The sequence below is a fragment of the Anabrus simplex genome, chromosome 1 (genome assembly GCF_040414725.1).
Source record: "Anabrus simplex isolate iqAnaSimp1 chromosome 1, ASM4041472v1, whole genome shotgun sequence".
Classification (NCBI taxonomy): Eukaryota; Metazoa; Arthropoda; class Insecta; order Orthoptera; family Tettigoniidae; genus Anabrus; species Anabrus simplex.
This window is the reverse complement of record NC_090265.1, coordinates 518,523,876-518,545,071: the sequence shown is the minus strand read 5'-3', so window position 1 is coordinate 518,545,071 and position 21,196 is coordinate 518,523,876. Positions and strand designations below refer to the sequence as shown.

At 37.1% G+C, this 21,196-nt stretch overlaps 1 protein-coding gene across 1 annotated transcript in view; it reads right to left on the bottom strand.

The window, feature by feature from the left end:
- Positions 1-21,196, bottom strand: part of LOC136875920 (jouberin) — a 114,388-nt gene that overhangs the window by 36,737 nt on the left and 56,455 nt on the right. Inside the window, exon 8 of the mRNA XM_067149570.2 lies at positions 503-631. Coding sequence (XP_067005671.2) covers positions 503-631 — 129 coding nt within the window. The remainder of the gene's footprint in view (positions 1-502; positions 632-21,196) is intronic.

The following is a 21,196-nucleotide window of genomic DNA, read 5'->3' as shown; positions in this document are numbered from 1 at the left end:
AATAATAATAATAATAATAATAATAATAATAATAATAATAGTAATAATAATAATAGTAATAATAATAATAATAATAATAATAATAATAATAATAGTAATAATGATGCCCTAAAATAGAGTTTGTATATTTTCAAATACTGCTAAAAATAATGTATTCAGAATAAGCCCGTAGATACATATGATTTAATTATGTGCTATAAATGCTCAAAAACAGTATTCTCTATATCTCGAAATTTCAATAACTTGAAATAAAATTTAGCTCCCGAGGTGATTCGAGATATCGAGGTTCCACTGTAAATAAATAAATAAATTAATTAATTAATAATAATGCAATCTTAACACTTATACTCCTGCTGATTGGTCTTTTTTGTTTCAGGCCACAATGGCCTGCCTCTCGCGGTTGACTGTAGTTAAGCAGATGTTACGATGTTTCATAGGTGGAGAAATGAGATCAACTAGATAAATAAATGGAAGAGTAAATCATGGACACATTAATACCAACCTCATAGCGAGAAGCCTTACGACCACGACACCATAAGCGTACAACCTCGTCCCAACAGCCTGTAGCAATCAACGAGGAATGAGCAGGATGAAATGCAGCACAGTACACATGTGAAGGGTGAGGCAGGGTCTGCAAAAAAATTTAACCACTTTCATTACAAGGTATCTGATAATGCCATCACAAACAAGATTAGATTTTCTACACTGCCAGATGCCCTTGATGATGAGACTAAGAGTTTACAGTACACTTTGTCTTCTGGTATAGGCTAGAATGCAACAGTTATTTTTACTGATCTGTCTCAGTCTCATCCTTCGCTTTGCTGATATGGAAGTGGCTTGAGGCATAAGCTCATAGGGTCAGCTGGTGCACGCATTTCAGTGGGTTTGTCAGACTAATATATGTAACAGCAACATCCGACTTGGTGAGGAAAACAACGAGAAACTACCTCACTCTTCATTTCCCCAGTATGCCTTTTCAAAGATGCCTAGACCATCTATGGCAACTGATGGTGGAGCTGTTGAGAATCAAACCAGCCTTCGGGATGAACACTCAACATACGCTTCTAGCTCCAGGAGAACAAATTTGCTAAGCGAATCATGATATGCTAGGTCATGAGTTATTAATCTTAGTAATCAACTGAGACAATATCACAGGAACCTATGCCTATGAGACCTTCTTGAGGAAACCATACCACAGATTTTGCAGGTAGAGGAAAAAACATGATATGGTGAGAAATATTGATTTTTAATGCTGAAAGCATTTCTTAAGAGCAAAGTTTTCCCCATACTATGAAAAACATAAAATTAAGCAATTTCCTCAATTGTGCCGAAAGTTGAAGGGCTAAAAGGCCCAGAAAAGTTTCAAATTTTGAGTCTTGGATAGCTCTATCAAACTAAAATAAATTTTGAAAATCACTTCCGGCCTAAATGCAGTTCCGGAAAAACAGCCTAAAATCACTTGTTTCTGCACTCGTTTTCTTTTTTTTATTCAAATTGTAGCCAAATGAACTTATTTACATAATCCTTTCTGTAACGTATTCCTTGGTTCAATATCCTCAAGTGATTCTGATTTTTTTTAAAATGTCCACACCAAATGTAGTTATAAGGGCTTAAGTCAAACTCTGCATTGACTCACATTAGCGCTCATAGTGGTGCTTAAATTAAACAATGCACTGACTCACATTAGCAGTAGTAGTGGTAGAAAAAGGCAAACTGCTAATCTAAACGACCGGATAACAATGATTAAAAATATAATTGTAATTTTTTTGGCTATTTGCTTTATGACGCACCGAAACAGATAGGTCTTATGGCGACGATGGGATAGGAAAGGGCTAGGAGTGAGAAAGAAGCGGTCATGGACTTAATTAGGGTACAGCCCCAGCATTTGCCTGGTGTGAAAATGGGAAACCACAGAAAATCTTTACAGATAAGAAGAAAGCCAGATAAACACAGGAAATGGATGTAGAAATATGAGGACTGATGAGGAATTTTTGAAATCAGTTGCTACCAAGAAAGAAGTCATGGATGACTGAAGAGATCCTTCAAATGATGTACAAGAGGAGGAAAGCACTAAATATAGGAATATAGGAACATCAAAAAGGAGATAAGGAGAGATATATGAGCAGTTAAGAAAAGAAAAATACAGGAAAAATGTAAATCAATAGATACCTTACAATTGAAATATGAAAGTTTCAATGTTTATTGGAAAGTTAAGGAAGGTACAGAACAGGAATAAGGAGCAAGCTGGTAGATAGCAAAGAAAAAATGTATTGTTGGAGAAAGTAAAGATGCATGGAAAAGATAGAACAGCTGTTTTTTAATAATCGACCAGAACCTTCTCAAACAGATGGCAAAACAGGACCAAGAATTCTGATGGAAGAAATACAAGCTGTGATAAAAGTAATGAAAAATGGTAAAGCTCCTGGCCCTGACAACGTGAATGCTGAATTTCTAAAGCTTCTCAGTGAAGATAATGGGCAATGGTTGACTGCAGTATTCCAACGACATCTACAACTCTGGCAACATTCCTCAGGAATGGCTTTAATCCAAATTTATCACACTGCTAATAAAATCGGAGCAAAGTCATGTGGCAAATACAGGATAATCAGGCTCATGAGCCACATACTGAAGATTTTTCTGAAGGTTATTCACCGAATAATATAGAAGATCTGCGAAGAACAAATTTCTTCAACACAATTTGGTTTCAGAAATTCGGTAGGAACACCTGAAGCTTTGTTAGCATCCAGGTACTGTTTCATAAGAGTAGATTTGTGAATTGCGACATCTATGTCTGCTTCATTAATTGCCAGAAATCCTCCAACAGAGTAAACCATTAGAAGATGGTTGAGATTTAAAAAAACACTGACCGAGATGGTAAAGATCTAAGAATAATTGAGGAGCATCATTTCAAATCGTATAAAGTGCACAGATTATAATTTTACAGGAATTTAAAAAAAGTTTTACTTCCTAACCAAATAAGACACGTCAAAATTCTAAACGGCAAAATCTAGGTATTGAGGTTATGTTCCCGAATCAGTCATGATTCAAATCATTTCTCAATACATGAAGGCATCATTCTAATTATAAAAGTTTACTTAATACATTTTGAACCAATTCACTGAACAAAATATGTTTTGATACAGCCTTTTATTCACATAATACGATCTGAACCGTTCATTTGATTCAAAAAGTTTTTACTGACTTTATTGTTCTGACCTTCCTTCTTCTTCTACTACAACTTTTTCCACAGCCTAATGAGGTCCTGGATGTGAAATGTGTCACACATGTGGACTTGGCCCTGTTTTACGGCCGGATTCCCTTCCTGACGCCAACCACATGAATGGGTTAACACCAACGTGTTTCCATGGTGGTTGGTAGCGTGGTATGTTATCCATGGTTCTCGCAAACTGCGGTAAACCTAAAAATAGCTTTCGCTGATTAGACAGCTCCAGTGTACGAATGTCTATGATAACCCATTTCGTTCAAAGGGAGGCCAAAATGAAGTCCTTTGCGCAATAGATGGCAGTCCTGCATGTAGAAAGGAGAGCCTCTCTATGCATTATACAAGGGCCTAACGCGGGAAGGCATCATTACGAAGCTTGTTACCGCTTTGTGTGGTCCAGAGCATCTACAAAGCAATAGCTAATGAGTGAAGCGCATTATGTACAGTAAATTAAGTTATTATTAACACATTGTTAATGCTATATTGATGTTTACAGTCTTGCAAATAAACCTTCTTCCTCATGCAAACAGTCACAGTCGCCATCATGAGTCAGCCTACCAGTATCTGACGTTGAACCGATGTTTAGTGCTGAAACAAAATTGTAAACTGTCAAACTCCTTCCAGTGGTCTCCAAATCTGGCTCTCAGCAGGTTCTCGTCATCCAGTTTTTAGCGTCAGGTAGTGCTCTCGGTTTATCAATTACGGGAGATTCATGTACCTGGCCCAGCCTTATGCCTCGTTTCAGAAGGGTTACGAATTGCTTTGAAGGGTCATCAAACCTGTACGTCGGTTTTATCTTTGCTGTAACGTGGTAATGACCACTTTTCTCGGTTTTCTTCAGAATCACCGTCTTCATTTCTTTAATCCTGTCCAATTTCTTAAAATGCTTGACGAGGATCTTGTAGTCCCCTATAACCCATTCTTTTCCTAGATGTTTTACAGTCGCCACAGACTGATAGATCTCTCGGTATTCCTCGGGAGGAACGATGTCGGAGCACTTACGAAGAAACTTTTCTACAACACCAAAAATCTTATCTGTGTGTAAAAATGAGTGTCCTCTGACAGGAACGATTACAACAATCATGGAAATGTTAGCGGGTGCTTTGGTTTGTAGCCAGTAAACTAGAGTATGGATAACATGCATGTTCTTGTTTTGGTCTCCACATCCGTCTGCGGACAGCCTGATACAGGTGATCGATTTATCGAAATGTACCTCATCTAAAAATGAAATAACACCTGATGGCACCTCGTTTGGCCCTCTTCCAGCCTCAGTCTCATTCCATACATATAATTTTGGATTCTGAATACTGACATCGCTAACACACAGTGCGTAAAATGATATTTGGCGCAAATAGAACGCTTCTCCAACTGATAATTTAGGAAGTGGTTATGCCTGTTGCAAATCAAAGCAGAAGGACATTGTGTCAGCAGGTCGTTCCCTAATACGTTTGTGAAAAGCCTGTGAGCGAATTTTATCTGCTCCCAAATCAGGTAGTAAACGGTTCTTTTTAGCACTCCGTTTTTCAGATTTAATCTGAAAGAGCATTCAAGCACAGTAACTACAAGAATCCGTGGATGGTGTCCCAAACCCAATGTTGAACTGTGTACGAAAAATATTCTGGAAGAACCATTTTTTCACTTTCAGGTCTGCGGAAACACTCTCACACAGGTAAGTAGCCCTCCATGGTGATGGAAAGTGAACGGGCATGCAAGCAATACCACACTGTCAAGTACAATATAAAAATATCGGGAACAGCCAAGAACAGAGCGGGATAAATGCAGGCTGGGAAACATTCTCATCAACATAATACGTTTTGAACCGCTCGCCGTGGTGCACATAATACGATTTGTTCCGAATCATGTTTTTCATAATATATAAGTAATAATAATAACAACGTAAACGTTTCCACCTTTTCAATACTAAAATATATTCACAAAATTATAAATTACACGGTACTAGTTTCGACCCATCTAGGTGAAAAGGTGGAAACGTTTACGTTGTTATTATTATTACTTATATTTTATTCTCAGTTCAATACGGACCAAAAACATGAAATTCATAACCATTAATCATGTTTTTCAGCACTGAATTCCTATATGAAAGAATACGAAATGACCCAATCTAACTCAACAGCGTTAAAGAGCATATCCCAATTGGCGGGAAACCGCATCAAAACATATTCTGACCTCAAATGCATTTAATACATTTTGAAACGATGTTCCTCAATTGCAAACTTGTATTGGAACTAGTCTGCTTCTGTGAGGTTGGACAGAGAGAACATGGAAAAGGTGGACATTTTACAGGGTGTAAGATAGGGCTGTATATTGTCCCCACTGATTTTCAACATTTTTTCAGAATCCATCTTCAAGGATGCTGTCGAGGATGTGGAGATGGCAGTGCTCTTAAATGGCAATTGGATAAATAACATTTCATATGCTAATGTCATGGTAACTTTTGCAGATAGTTAAAATAGCCTGCATTATCTTATCAATAAAGTTACACAAAAAAGACATGAATGAAAATTATCATAATTAGTATAAACCAAGTCCCTGCATGTTATATTAAGATACACCAGAATCTTATCAAACAAGTAAATAAGTACATATATCTTGACACCAGTGGGATCCTTCTGATGAGGTGAGGTATCGAACTGGAAAAGCCTGCGGTAACTTTCAGTAAGATGAGTAATCTGTTTAAGAATCATCAGTTAGTAATGAAAATGAAATGTCGTATGGCTTTTAGTGCCGGGATATCCCAGGACGGGTTCGGCTCGCCAGGTGCAGGTCTTTCTATTTGACTCCCGTAGGCGACCTGCGCGTCCTGATGAGGATGAAATGATGAAGACAACACATACACCCAGCCCCCGTGCCATTGGATTTAACCAATTAAGGTTAAAATCCCCAACCTGGCCGGGAATCAAACCCGGGACCCTCTGAACCGAAGTACGCTTACCATTCAGCTAACGAGTCGGACATGGGTTAGTAATGACTACAATTAACTAAACTTCTGTGCTGCTATGTGTTCTCTACCCTCTTCTATTGTGCTGAAACATGGGCTCTGACAAAGTCATTAAGTCAACGATTGGAGGCTTTTGAGATGTGGTTGTACAAAAGGATATTAGGATGCCGTACACAGATCATGTCACAAATGCTGAGATTATCCAGAAAATGAAGAAAAAAGAAGGAAGTATTGACCACTGTGAACTCAAGAAAAATTCAATACCTTGAACATATCATGAGGAATGAAAGTAAATACCATCTTCCACAGTCTATTCAAGGAAAAATACCAGCAAAGAGAAGTGTTGCTCGGAGGAGACTATCCTGGTTACAAAATATCAGAACTTGGACCTCCGAAACATCTAGAGAGTTCATCCGAGCCACAGGTGACAAGAACAGCACAGCCAAGAGTTGCCAATATCTGGAAGGGATAGGAACCAAAAGAGGAAGAAGAATTTGCAATTTCATGTTTGTTCTTGTCTCCTTTTTATATTGTTCCCTCTTCTGACGCTTACCTGTCACTGTGTTTTGAACCACCCATGCCCACTAATTATACGAATCTCTACTATGATAAATTCCCATGAAGATATAATGATACACCCAATTCAGGAGAAACGTGATTATGAAGATTAGAGTGCGCAGTGAAAATTGAGTGCCATAACAACAATCATGATACCAAACGGATGGGTTACTACCGTGACTGGAAATGACCAGCGAACAGGTTATGAACTGGAGTTGGACCTTGTAGGCTAAGAAATATTTAAAAGGAAGGTTTATTTTAAAAACCAGGAGAAAAGCATAATGACTCAAAATAGGAAAGGGTAAACATATATATATATACAGTGGAACCTTGGATTGCGAGCATAATTCGTTCTGGCAACATGCTTGTAATCCAAAGCGCTCGTATATCAAAGCAAGTTTTCCCATAAGAAACAATTGAAACGCGGATGATTCGTCCACAAGACAAAAATATTTATTTGCGTACCATTTCTGAAACAAAATATAACATAAAACAAATTAAAGTGAACTTTTCCTTACTATAGAATCATTGTTGGTGTGAGGGAGACGAGAGATGACATGAGAAGAGTTACTATGTAGCATGAATTTCACGGACGGAATCCCTGCTATCTGTTGGCTCACTGGAATTGTTTTCTTTTCGTGCAACTTTAACGAGGAACCTGTCCAATGACTTGCTTTTGCCTATTTTTGAGGATTTCACGAAAATGTAACATTGCATTGTCGCTGAACTGCTACAGCCTTATTCGGGTGGCGAATTTCTACAAAATTTTACAACGTTTCTCACATTTTTCACTTCTCCCGAATCTCAGTTGAAGTGAGAGATTCCATTGACTTTTCCTCCTCCTCTTCCCTGGACGAAATCTCCATAACCTCCTCCTGTTGTTCACGATGCAGGTCCATCAGTTCGTTGGTGGTCGGTTCCTGGCTATGTTCCTCCACCAGCTCTTGAATGTTCATGTCATGCACCTCCAGGCCCATAGTCTTCCCTAAGGACACAATTTCATCAACAATCGGTGGCCCATTGTCAAAAACAATCCCCTCAAAGTCATGTCCAAGAACACAGTCAGACCACAGCTTTCCCCAAACAGAAGTGAGAGTTCTCTTGGTGACTCCATCTCAGGCTTTATCGACGATCTTCAGGCAGTTCACGAAGGAGAAATGATTTCTCCCAAACTCTCGGGGGGTAAGGTTTGTTCTTTCGGTCATTTAGAAGCATCGCTGAAATAGTGCTTTGGTGTATAGCTTCTTGAAGTTTGAAATGACTTGATGATCCATAGGCTGGAGAAGTGGAGTAGTGTTGGGAGGAAGCAACTTTACCTTAACGAACTTGAATTCCTCCAGTAAGAAGTCCTCAAATCCTGGAGGATGAGCAAGAGCATTGTCCATAACCAGCAAGACTTTGAGCAGCAGATTATTTTCTGAAAATTATTTCTTCACTACAGGACCAAAAATCTTGTTCATCCATTCAACAAACGAGCAGGGGAGGGGAAAACGTGGGCACACGTGATGCTCGTATTGCGGAACCTCACTCGCTTATCAAGTTACAATTTATTTAAAATGTTTGCTCGTCTTGCAAAACACTCGTAGACCAAGTTACTCACATTCCGAGGTTTCTCTGTATATGTCGTATGGTTCTTACATAAGACTCTGCTTTCATGTCATCTTTACCAAGACCATATTCATATGGTGAGGACCTACTCATAAAACAATCGCTTTTCTTACATAGTAGTTGTGTAATACTTTCATCTCAATACAACAATAATCTACAACTAGGATTATAAATCACAAAAGGGGACTAGATCTTTCCAACAGATATTCATCACATATAAAACCCAACTCCCATGTACAATAAGAATATTTTTATAATACTCAAGGAGTAGTTAGGTAATAGCCATCAAAGCCAATCATGGAAAAGTAATTAGTGGGCCAAATATTAAGCAGAGCACATGAACATAAGAACTGTAGAATTAGACAAACATGCTCGCCATTTTTTACTTCAGATACAAAAAAGTTTAGGGAGAAAGGGGAAAAACATGCCAACAACAAGGAGAAAACCAAAATAAATATCTATGGAAATCCCATAGTTGATATATGCCCCGTTAAACTACTCTTTTACACACAAACCACACTTGCACATATGCCAAACGAGCCACAACCGAAGGAAAACTGGTGGTCACGCACATTCATCTACAGCCTCAAACAAGATCAATTCACAAGTCAAATGAATAGGTTCAAAAGGCACACGATATATATAAATATCTGCACCTCTTCCAAAATAATAGTAGCAATCTCATAACTACCTTCAAATTTCAACAGTGTCTATCCCATACAATGTAAGTAAAACCCAGCATTGACATGGATTATGAATGGCAGAGAAAGGGAAAATCCACACAAGGAACACACATGCACAATAAATATATGGACCACTCAGTTGTACATAAAACATTGATCACATATAACCGGAAGGACATGTACCAATACATACATAGAATAGCAAGGCACATATCAAATACAATCCAATAATGCGAAAACAAGATAATCACTCATCATGAAGGTGATACATTTCGCTGTCAAGAAATCAAGAAATATAAAGATAATGTAACATTAAGTGTAGATTATGTCGGCTAGCAATGCAAGAGACTTGACACAGGGTATGTCCGGTCTCTATCTGAATTGTTACAGAAGAGAGGGTAGCAAGAAATAAGTATAATGGAGATTTTCTAAGTTTGTTGAAGAGTTTATTCATAAAGTAAAGGTCAAAATTCACCTCATTACAGTGGTTACAGTAAGTGTCTCTCCTTGGGTTGGGCTGGAACTGGTACACTGCGGGTTCGCAATGTTCATTTACAGCTGCACCATCTTCTGAGAAAGTCTGGAATATCTCAAATTTCTGGAAGATCTCGAATTTCTGGAAGTTAGGCATAGATATCAGGATAATTTAATAAAAAAACCACCTATTCAATACTTTCCACGTTTAATGTGGTTATTCTCTACATGATTTTATGTAGACTTATTTGGTCAGGTACATGTTTCACCCATTATTTTGGGCATCTTCAGCCTGTAAACAACCTTTAGGTCAAGGTTTGGGACCTTTATAACCAATATAAACATACCAATATATACACTATATACAATATATACATTATATACAATATATACAAACATAAGTTAATACAGTTAAGTTTTTTTTTTGGTCCTAATCTATCTAATATGAAAAATGTCCAAAACTAAAATGGATCTTCTTTTCGGTAAAGAGGATTGCATATCAGGGTTTATGTGACCCCTATATCATATTAAGTTCTTGACGTACCGTGTCTGGTGACAGGATATGTCGTGAACAATAAGTGGAGATTTGAACTGATTGTTGCTTGTGGGTTGGTCAAGATTGAAAATATAAATTTAAATTAAATGTGTTTTAACTTGGCAGTTCTATTCTGGTTAACTTAAAATGTTCAAAAATAAAAATAAAATGAAACGGATCTTCTTTTTTAAAATTATAAGTCTTGAGAAAGGGTGATATTAAAACTGGGGCTTATTTGACCCACGATTTTCATTTTCATGTTCTTGACGTAACTAATATTTAAATGTGTTGTCATGCACAAGTGGAGATTTAAAAGCCGATTGTTGTAGGTAGACTGGTCAAGAACGTTGTGAATGAAACTGTTAGCGTCTTGACTTTGGGTCTCATGTAACGTCAAGGAATTGACAAGAGTACAATATTAAGCTGTTTCATAGTTTTAGGCTGCTGCTTAATTGAGAAGAAACTCCTAGACACTTGATACAGTCTTGTGTGAAAATTGTTCCCGCTGATGTGTTGCTTGGTCTTTGGGAAGGATCTTAAGAATATCTGTAATGAAGTAGAAAAATAATTTTGAATTAAAAATTTAGAGCACGCGTTGTGATAAAATGTATTAAATTAACACCTCTTAACTGTAAAATGACTTACTTGTTCAATTAAGACTAGATGGACCTGTCTGTTCCGGCAGCGCCTGTCTTATCACCATTTTTTTTTTTTAAACCCGCCCATATTGCTTCTAGAAACTCCCCTCCAGCAACAGCACACACGCCCATAGACCAGCCTACCCCCACTCTCCCTCCATGCCCCGCCCCTCCATTACCGCACCAGTACAACACCAGGAGTAGTATCGATCTATCTAATATGAAAAATGTCCAAAACTAAAATGGATCTTCTTTTCGGTAAAGAGGATTGCATATCGGGGTTTATGTGACCCCTATATCATATTAAGTTCTTGACGTACCGTGTCTGGTGACAGGATATGTCGTCAACAATAAGTGGAGATTTGAACTGATTGTTGCTTGTAGGTTGGTCAAGATTGAAAATATAAATTATAAATTATATCGATACTACTCCTGGTGTTGTACTGGTGCGGTAATGGAGGGGCGGGGCATGGAGGGAGAGTGGGGGTAGGCTGGTCTATGGGCGTGTGTGCTGTTGCTGGAGGGGAGTTTCCAGAAGCAATATGGGCGGGTTTAAAAAAAAAAAAGATCCGTTTCATTTTATTTTTATTTTTGAACATTTTAAGTTAACCAGAATAGAACTGCCAAGTTAAAACACATTTAATTTAAATTTATATTTTCAATCTTGACCAACCTACAAGCAACAATCAGTTCAAATCTCCACTTATTGTTGACGACATATCCTGTCACCAGACACGGTACGTCAAGAACTTAATATGATATAGGGGTCACATAAACCCCGATATGCAATCCTCTTTACCGAAAAGAAGATCCATTTTAGTTTTGGACATTTTTCATATTAGATAGTGCACCCTTGAAAATTGGTTATTAGTTTATTTGGGAAGAATATTTTAATTCTAGTGTGGAACCATGCATAAATTTATCATCCAGGAAGGTGATTTCAACTCTGCACAGTCTGTTAGCCAGCAGGGGAAACAGGTTTTTCCCGTGCCGTGCATACGAGTCTGGGTTTTTTTTTTTTTGTGCCTTGTTAAAGACAGCAGAAGGTGGCACGTGGACAGGAACCCGACCAGATTAAAAGCGATCAATACTTTGAGATTTTGACGTCATGATATTCAACCAATTGGACCGCAAGGTTAGCCTGATCGCAAAGTCTTAGCCAATAAAAATTAATTAACAGACACACCTACGTCTTGAAGGAATAAATACCCATGTACTTGAGGAAATCACTCTCTTTGCGCTCTTTGCTCTCTTTGCTCAGTTGCATTCTGTTCGGCGCTTTCTGTTCTGCTCAGTTGTCTACGGGAATAGTTGTTTGAGCACATGTGTCACTAGAAACGACGTATTCGACGTGGAATATTACCAGTATTCATTTAAGGAAAGACAAAAAAATTTCTGCTTCTGAGGAAATTTTGGGACATAAAATTATCGGAAACGCAGCAGTTCAGATTTCCTTAGTTTTATAAATCTGAAGAGAATTTATAAAGTAGGTAAAACTGTGCCATCTTGAAGAATCGAGTGTGTGTGGAGTATTTTTTCTAAGACATATCTTTTAGTTTCAGCTTTTACCTGAAGACGCAAGATCCCCAGCAACCCAAAAATAGTTTGGAAGAATGGAACTTCAGCGTTACGACGAAGTGTGTGTTTATCCTAAGTCCTCGCCTGCTGCGGCCATGTATCTTTAAAATGTGAGGCATAATTCAGCCCGGGAGAGAATAACATCGGAGATGGAGTTTGGTTAAATATTCATTGATCATCAGCCGAGTCCAGAAGTCAAGTCTACTACAGCTAAGATTTTAAATTATACTTTTCTCTTTTCTCTGTTGTAATAATTATGTAGACGTAGTCCTTGCTTGAATATTTAAAGTCATTTCTAATAGTCTTTGTAGTTAGGAATTTCACTCTTCTTTCATTGGTGTTGGTAGATTTGATGTGTGTGAGAGTGTATTTGGGACCTATAATTTGTTCTATGTGAGTGAGTGCTTCGTGACATGTTCTCACTGTCCCATGTTAAGTCTAGGGAAATGTTAAAAATATTTGACCCACGCGATAATAATTATTAATTTATAAATTAATGATGGAATAAATTTTGATTTATTTGGGACAGAATATCGACGTGTTCTGTGAATTTAGGATTTTTCCTTGATGTTTTGTGGTTTACCATAGATCCGAGATAGAATAGAGTCATCTATGATTTCATTAAACCATAGCCTGCGATGACGCGACCGCGCGCGTATAATAATAATAATAATAATAATAATAATAATAATAATAATAATAATAATAATAATAATAATAATAGACATTATTACGGTCTAATAAGATGTTTAAAGGTCATGAGTGTAATTATTGCTGTGCTTATAAGTGATTAATATGTGCTATTTTGAAGTAGATGTTGACCTGGAATATTGGTCGGGGTTTGAATGTCCACAGATTTTGCATTTACTGTTATTGGTATTTTTGAGACTTGTAAATGGATCTTAAGATAGGTTTTTATTTGTGTGTCCATTACATGAGTCAATTAAGGAAGAGAGTGTGTTTTTGAACATAATTTCTTCTTGTGCAGCACATGTTGGTCAATAATTTGTGATAATGAGGGATTAAAAATAACGTAGTCGTGACTCATAGACCGTATGCGCGAATGTTTATTTATCTGTGACTGTAGGCAGTTCTATGGAATTTTTAGTGACGATTTCTACTACAAAATTATCCTGGAACATCGTTGTGGAATTTATTTCATTGGAAAAGTGATAATCCTGTCACAATCACACGTCAGACGATTATAATGGTAGCCCTTGTATGATATGGTCATCGAGAGAAGTTCTCATGTTTCAAATAAAATTTAAAAATAAAAATCAGAAGATAGGATTCGATAAATTTATTTAATAATGTTACCGTGGACCAAAGCTTGAATGTGAGATGGATGAATGATTGATTTTGTTTATAATTGTGATTTCCATGGTTATATTTCGTCATGTTGTGTGTACGCTGAGCGCGTAAAGTTTCGATTATTTTGTTGTTTTGTGGCGAGCATATTTAGCTCAATTATGAATCTTTAAGTGATTTTATGACGAAATAAGATAGATTAGGATCTTTGCTTTGAGAAAAAATACTTAAGCAAGGATCGCGTCAATGAAATAAGCTCACAAAATGTAAAATGTTTAACGCTATAATGCGAGATTTTTAAGCCTTTATTGTGAGTTGTGCACAACACTAGGTCAATTGACGTAAGAATAAGAATCAAATGAGTTAGATATTTGATTTCAAAATAATTTTGTTATATAATTTGAAGCTTAAATAATTAATTGAAATAATATTTGATTAATAGAAGGGAGTTATTGGATTTTCGTGTGACGTAGAAATTTGACTCACAATTTAAATGAACCGCAGAGTATTGTCAATTTAAATTATAATTCAAGAAAAGGAAAAATAATTCATATTTTGAGATTTTGAGACAGGTTTTTCTCAAATAATAATTTGTTTATTTTCTTAAGACAATTTATTAAGGCTAAACTTCGTCTGTTTACAGAATTCAAATTAATGGAGAACTGCGGAAGAATTCCGGCAAGGAAGAATTAAATAATTTTATTTCAAGATTTTGAAAATATTTCTAGAACCTGGAAAGTGCTAATATTTATTTTAATAAATGTTAAAACCCATTTCTTTTTAGTGTTTTCATTTGTCGTCAGTCCTTAGATTGTCCCTGACCCCTATAATTTAGCGTCGCCTGTAAGCGAACGTTCCACCCTTGGGAACTTTTGCTTACCGGCTGAGCTGCCCGGCAAAACGGGGGCAATAGATTAGGGCCAAAAAAACTTAACTGTATTAACTTATGTTTGTATATATTGTATATAATGTATATATTGTATATAGTGTATATATTGGTATGTTTATATTGGTTAAAAAGGTCCCAAACCTTGACCTAAAGGTTGTTTACAGGCTGAAGATGCCCAAAATAATGGGTGAAACATGTACCTGACCAAATAAGTCTACATAAAATCATATAGAGAATAACCACATTAAACGTGGAAAGTACTGAATAGGTGGTTTTTTATTAAATTATCCTTGATATCTATGCCTAACGTCATCTTCAATACGGAACAATAATGAGAGTTGTTACTTGTAATTTCTGGAAGTTCTCGATGATTTAGGAGCAATGGGAACGATACTGAACTAGTGTTTGAACGAACTTGTAAGGTATTTAATCTCTGCACAAACAAAGTTATTATCATTAACGATTTCAAACAGATCACAGGTAACGATAGACTGACCCTAAAGTCTGATTGCACTTGATAATTATAATATAATGTCACCGACGTTAAGTTTACACAGTCAATAAAATAAGAAATCAAACTGAACTCGTAATGTTAATTGAGATTGAATCTGTGATGTACCAGCCACTTAAGAAAGAAAATAAACAGGTCACTTTATCACAGTCAAATCTGAATAATGTGGGCTGAATAATAATGCAGAAAGAAAGTATTTCACTTGTTATCACTTTCAAGTTCACACAGTTCTATTCCGAATTGATCCTTGAAATAAATTTTAACTAAAGAATCTTATTCTGTGAATTTAGTTCCGTTCACAATTAAATAATTTTAAAATGAAAACACTGTTTGTTCTAGAACTGTCCTGAGTTTGACACAAGTCCTATCCTAATAATAAATGTCTTATGCACGTTAACTACACCAGTTCATTTAATCACAGATTTGAGACTAAGTTCTACCAAGACTCTGATCATCATCGCCATAAGACCTATCTGTGTCGGTGTGACGTAAAGCAACTAGCAAAAAAAAAGGACTCTGATCACTTGGAAGAAATCTAAGTTCATTGGCACTGTTAGACTCAATTAATTATATCATTAACTTGGTAAAGTAAACGTACAGTTCGAAGAAATATTCTATCACCTTGGTAAATTTGAATACTAAATTATGTACAGTTTGACGTTCCACTGTCAGAAAAGTTCTAATACTTGTTAAATTTAAATACTGAAATATGTACAAGTCGATATTTCACCGTCAGAAAAGTTTTATCACTTTTGGAATTCAAATACTGGGTATGTTAAATCACTTTGTCAAGAAAACGTAGTGTTTGACGTTTCACTGTCATACAAATTCTATCACCTCATGAAATTCAAACATCAACTTATGTTCAAGTGCTTGGTAAAGTAGAATCGTATTTGTGAGAGAGAAAAAAAAGTTTGAACCACAGTTCACGTAAATAATTAATCACTTGTTATGTACACGTCTTGTGGAGGAACTTCTATTGTCACACGCAACATGATGCTGAAATATTCTACGTTTGATCGAAGCACTGCAGAGTTAGAGCTCCATAACGTAGACTTAAACTTTCGTCGAGGTCGAACTGGAGACTTACATTACGGCGGCGGAGAATGACCAACAGCCGACCAATCGGCCTCGACTGTGGCACAAAGTAGACTGGTTTAACAAGCAAAATGCCTGCCTTTATATACAGGATCTCGGAGAATTGAGGCTATTTTATCTCATTCAATATCTCCCTTACTATTTGACATATTTCTTCCGAATTCGGGAATAATGATCACAAAAATTTGGGCTACACAGTGATGTAGTTCATTTTCCTGTACGTTAATCCAATCAAAAGATAATGACAATAGAATGTTTAGAATCTTCTATTGGCTGACCTAACTTGGCCTTACCGTGTTCCTCAGGTTGTGATGTCACAACTCCACTTCGCTCTAAGCTGGCTTGCTTGCAGGCTGCTGTATATGATCGCTTGGCGCGGAATATAACTTTATACATTGGGGACTCTATCTCGGACCATCATTCCTGATACAATAAGTAATCAATCCAATAAGTAATCAACAACGATTTCGTCAAGTAGAAAAATTATATATCTGGTGGAAAGGAAAATTTTCCACAGCAGATGTGGTGTGAGGCCGCCAACTATCAGTATATGGAGAAGTTAGGATGTCATCTCAAGTCGTGACGCCACAGAGAAAAATGTGGTGAGCACAAATAATGAAAGTAACAAAAACATACAACGGACTTGTCAACGGAAAGAAAACCAAATACCTAGATTAAGAGCTTTCACACGGGTGACAGATACCTTTTCCTCTTGGTGAAACTTGTGGCCGTTGTTGAACAGCAGTAAACAGAAACCAGTGAAGCAACAGAAGTCCTTGTTATGCGTCTGGTCATCATGTTGGGTAAACAAAAACATTTAAAGAACTGAAGCGTTTATGCAAAGCAAATTATTGTATGTAGCTTTCTTATTTAAAAATTATTACATATTTAGGCCTATGAAGAAATGGACTATGAAGAAGATTTATGTTCAAAGAGATCTGGGTATTTACATTTCCTGTTTTACATTGAATTAATCTGTAAATTATATAAAAGGATGTGAATTTTTACACATGACTTGTGAGGCAGAGTGTGCCACGTGTAAGTGGCCCCTTCCTGTCATTTTGTAATATCTGCTAATATGCGAACTCAGCAGAAAGGATTATTCTAGATCACTGTCATCAGCCAAAATACAAGTGTTTTTATTGGCCAGTATATTAGGATTTTTAATTGGTGAATGTGGCAAACTGGAGTGTTGCTATTGGTTATTTGTAATCACTCGATTTCCTGTTTGTGGCTCCTCGCGTGTGTGAGTTAATTTGTCCGCGTCTTTGAATTTGGATCACTACAGCAGACGGACGTGTTTTGCGTCCGTCCCGCAATGGGTCTTCAGCCGGCCAAGGTAAGCACTATGTTATTGCCTTATGTATATATATATGCGTTAGGCCCTCTAAGGAGCACGTAGAACCATTAGTTAGCATTCTTCTTCTTGTTTCTCTTATCCTCCCAAAACTTCTTCATCCTCGCACTGTGAGTCTGTCGTCTTTCTTGAGTCCATGCCTCCTGGAGTTTCAAGTTTCTTGTACATTGTCTGGCTGAAAAGCTGTGCAAGTTAATTTTGTGTCTAAATGTAGCCCGTGTAGTTGTCAGTGGGTCAACGCCGACTTCTGCGAGATCTTTTTGGGTGTCAGCAAGCCACCGTACTTTATTTTGTCGGGTTCCGCTGATGATGAGGAAGATTTTCTTGGTCAGTTGCGAGTCGTCCATTCGTGCTAGATGTCCGTAGAATTGCATACGTCTTTTCCGGGCGATTGAAGTGAATCTTTCGGTCAGCGAGTAACCAAGCTTTTTCGCATCCATATTCCATCTTGGAACTTTGGTCCAACTATTTTTCTAAGTATTTGCCGTTCCATTTTCTCGATGCCATTGATATTGATGGTCAGTGTTGATGTTTCAATCGTGTAGAGTGCTTCAGGAAGAACTACTGTATGGTAGTGACGCAGCTTGGCTTGGATGGAAAGGGATTTCTTATTGTAGATATTCCAGGTGACTGTGTAGGCTTTACGTAATTTTTCGGCACGGGTTTTGTTGGCTATCCTGTTGTTACCAGTGCTTCCGATAATTTAACCTACAGTAAGTACTTGAAATGTTTAACTCGTGTGATATTGCCATATTTGGTCCCAAGTGATTCCATACTGGTGTTCTTGGAGTCCATGTATTGTGTTTTCTCATATGATATTTGGAGGCCAGTCTTAATAGCAATCTCATGCAGATTCTCAAGAGCAGTTCTGGCTTCCTCGGGAGTGCGGGTGATTATTGCTAGGTCGTCAGCAAAGGCAAGACACTTAATATTGATTCGCTTATCTCTCGTTCCCATATTTATCCCGTGTACTTCTTTCTCCCATGTTCTAATGATCTTATCTAGTACAAGATTGAACAGCAGTGGAGATAATCCATCACCCTGCCTCACGCCTGTTCTTATCTCAAATGATTCAGAGATTTCGCCCATGAATTTCACTTTAGAAGTTGTGTTAGTTAAAGTCTGTTGGATTAACTTTGTTGTTTTGTTGTCAACACCATATTCATGAAGTACATCTAATCGAGTCGTAAGCTTTTTTAAAGTCGACAAAAGTGACCACTGTTCGAATTGATTGGCGATGTTGGAGAATCATCTTGAGGTTCCAGATCTGTTGCTTATGTTATTTAAATGCATTCTTGTCCCACAACTTCAGTAATTATGTAGAATTTCGTTTTGTGTGCCGGAGTTTCCTCTAGTTTTCCACATTTTCCAAAATAGAGCATTTGTATGACTTAGCTATTATGCTAGTCCGCAACGTGTTGTTTTCAGAGGCAGACCTCCTTTTCTAACTCTAGTTGTAATTGTAAGTAACTGTAACACTCTTTCTTGAATAATGTAATTAATTTTTGTTTCTTTCGAGGTTGTCTCCTTTCATTCTGTAAACTTAACTTTAATGTGAACCTCTGTCAAAGTTTGTTCGTGACCGAAGAGCTTGTTTCCCTTACACATCATTTGTTTTAGTGCCTCAAGTATCAGTTAATCCGCAGTTCATTTATCTTGTTCATTTATAATTGTATGTTTCATTTTCTCAATAATTATTTGTCTGTTGGGTGTATTATTATAAGTCTTTTCTCCCCCATAACGTCATACGTTCCCATGGACCTCATAGGGCCCCCGCACGTTCCACAATCCTGTCTTAGTTGTCATTATTAGGCCTATAAGTTCCCAGCGTACGATTTGATTTTGCGTATTTAGAAGTTTTCCGTCACGTTTCCATGTTCTGATGTGTTCCACACTAATTGGTGTCTTACCAGTTACTTGCACACCCTTTCCTTTACATCCTTACTACTACTACTACTACTACTACTACTACTACTACTACTACTACTACTACTACTACTACTTCTTCTTCTTCTTCTTCTTCTTCTTCTTCTTCTTCTTCTTCTTCTTCTTCTTCTTCTTCTTCTTCTTCTTCTTCTTCTTCTTCTTCTTCTTCTTCTTCTTCTTCTTCTTCTTCTTCTTCTTCTTCTTCTTCTTCTTCTTCTTCTTCTTCTTCTTCTTCTTCTTCTTCTTCTTCTTCTTCTTCTTCTTCTTCTTCTTCTTCTTCTTCTTCTTCTTCTTCTTCTTCTTCTTCTTCTTCTTCTTCTTCTTCTTCTTCTTCTTCTTCTTCTTCTTCTTCTTCTTCTTCTTCTTCTTCTTCTTCTTCTTCTTCTTCTTCTTCTTCTTCTTCTTCTTCTTCTTCTTCTTCTATGAGCCATGCCCAGTCTAAAGGATGTTGGCAATCACAACAGCTAATGCTTTTTGGTCTTCTGCAATATGGTACAGTTGACATCCTTCCTACAACCCCTAAATACCTTCATAACCATATGAAGAGTTTTGCAACCCTTGCTCACAATCCCACTAATGAAGATCTTTCCTTACATTAACACCTAAGTAAATACTGTACTTACAGTAACCCCCATGAGGTATTGTCACTTCAACAACACAGTAATTAAAACTGGGAGGACTCTTCCACTTGGTGAAACTTACAACCTGACTTTTCACTCCATTTACCATCACATCAATATCTGCTGTCCATCTCACAACAATGTTGAGGTCTTTAGGCAATCACTCACAATCCTGCAAAATATTTATTACTTTATATCATCATCACCCACAAAAAGCTTTATCTACGATTTCAGTTCTTTCCTCGTATATATACTGTATATGAAAACTGAAAGGTCCAATAATACTGCTTTGCGCAACCTCCACTCTTAATAATTAAATAATCAGATAATGCTTTCCCTACTCTAAGTCTATGAGATCTATTTTCAAGAAATGTCCCTCTTTTGTCTAAGCCAATGATCTCATTTCATCCCATGATCTACCCTAACAAAAGCTTTGGATAGGTCAATAATGGTGCTGTCCATTTGACCTGAATCTAAAATATCTGCTTTATCTTGCTGGAATTCTACTGGGATAACCTTTCCTAAACCCAAACTGCCTTCTATCAAAACAGTCATTAATTCTGCAAACATGTCATATAATCAGAAAGGATGATTTTCAACACAATAATTTAACACATATCAAGTTGACTAGCCTGTAATTACTTGCTTCATGTTTATCACTTTATCTTTTTTCTCCTAAGTACTCAGAGATGATAAAAAAACCCAATCCCTACGGCGCAACAGCCCCGAAGGGCCATGGCCTACCAAGCGACCGCTGCTGCAGGCCTGCAGATTACGAGGAGACATGTGGTCAGCACGACGAATCCTCTCGGCCACTATTCTTGGCTTACACAGAGATGATGCTTTGTGGAAATTAAGTGTATGCAATATGTTTGATATATAGGGTTTTTAAAGGCCATCAAAATGCATTTTCCCACAATAAAGTCACTGAGGTGCATTTTACATTTTTTTAAATGTCATACCTTTACAGATCATTCTTTTTATCAGATATGGTTAAATGTTCATTTTTAAGTCATTTTATAGTATCACTCTTTCACGTAGTTAGCCAGCTACTATAGGAGTTTTAAGGTGTGTGACATTTTGTTGTGCAGTGCAACTGAAATGCCAAAACAAAAACAATCAATGCGAACAGTTCAAAACAGTACGGTATGGGTCAGAATTTACTGAAAACAGTTTCTCCACTGGTGAAACTACATAGTCCTGTAAAGTGAGCAAATTAAAGTTGCTGCTG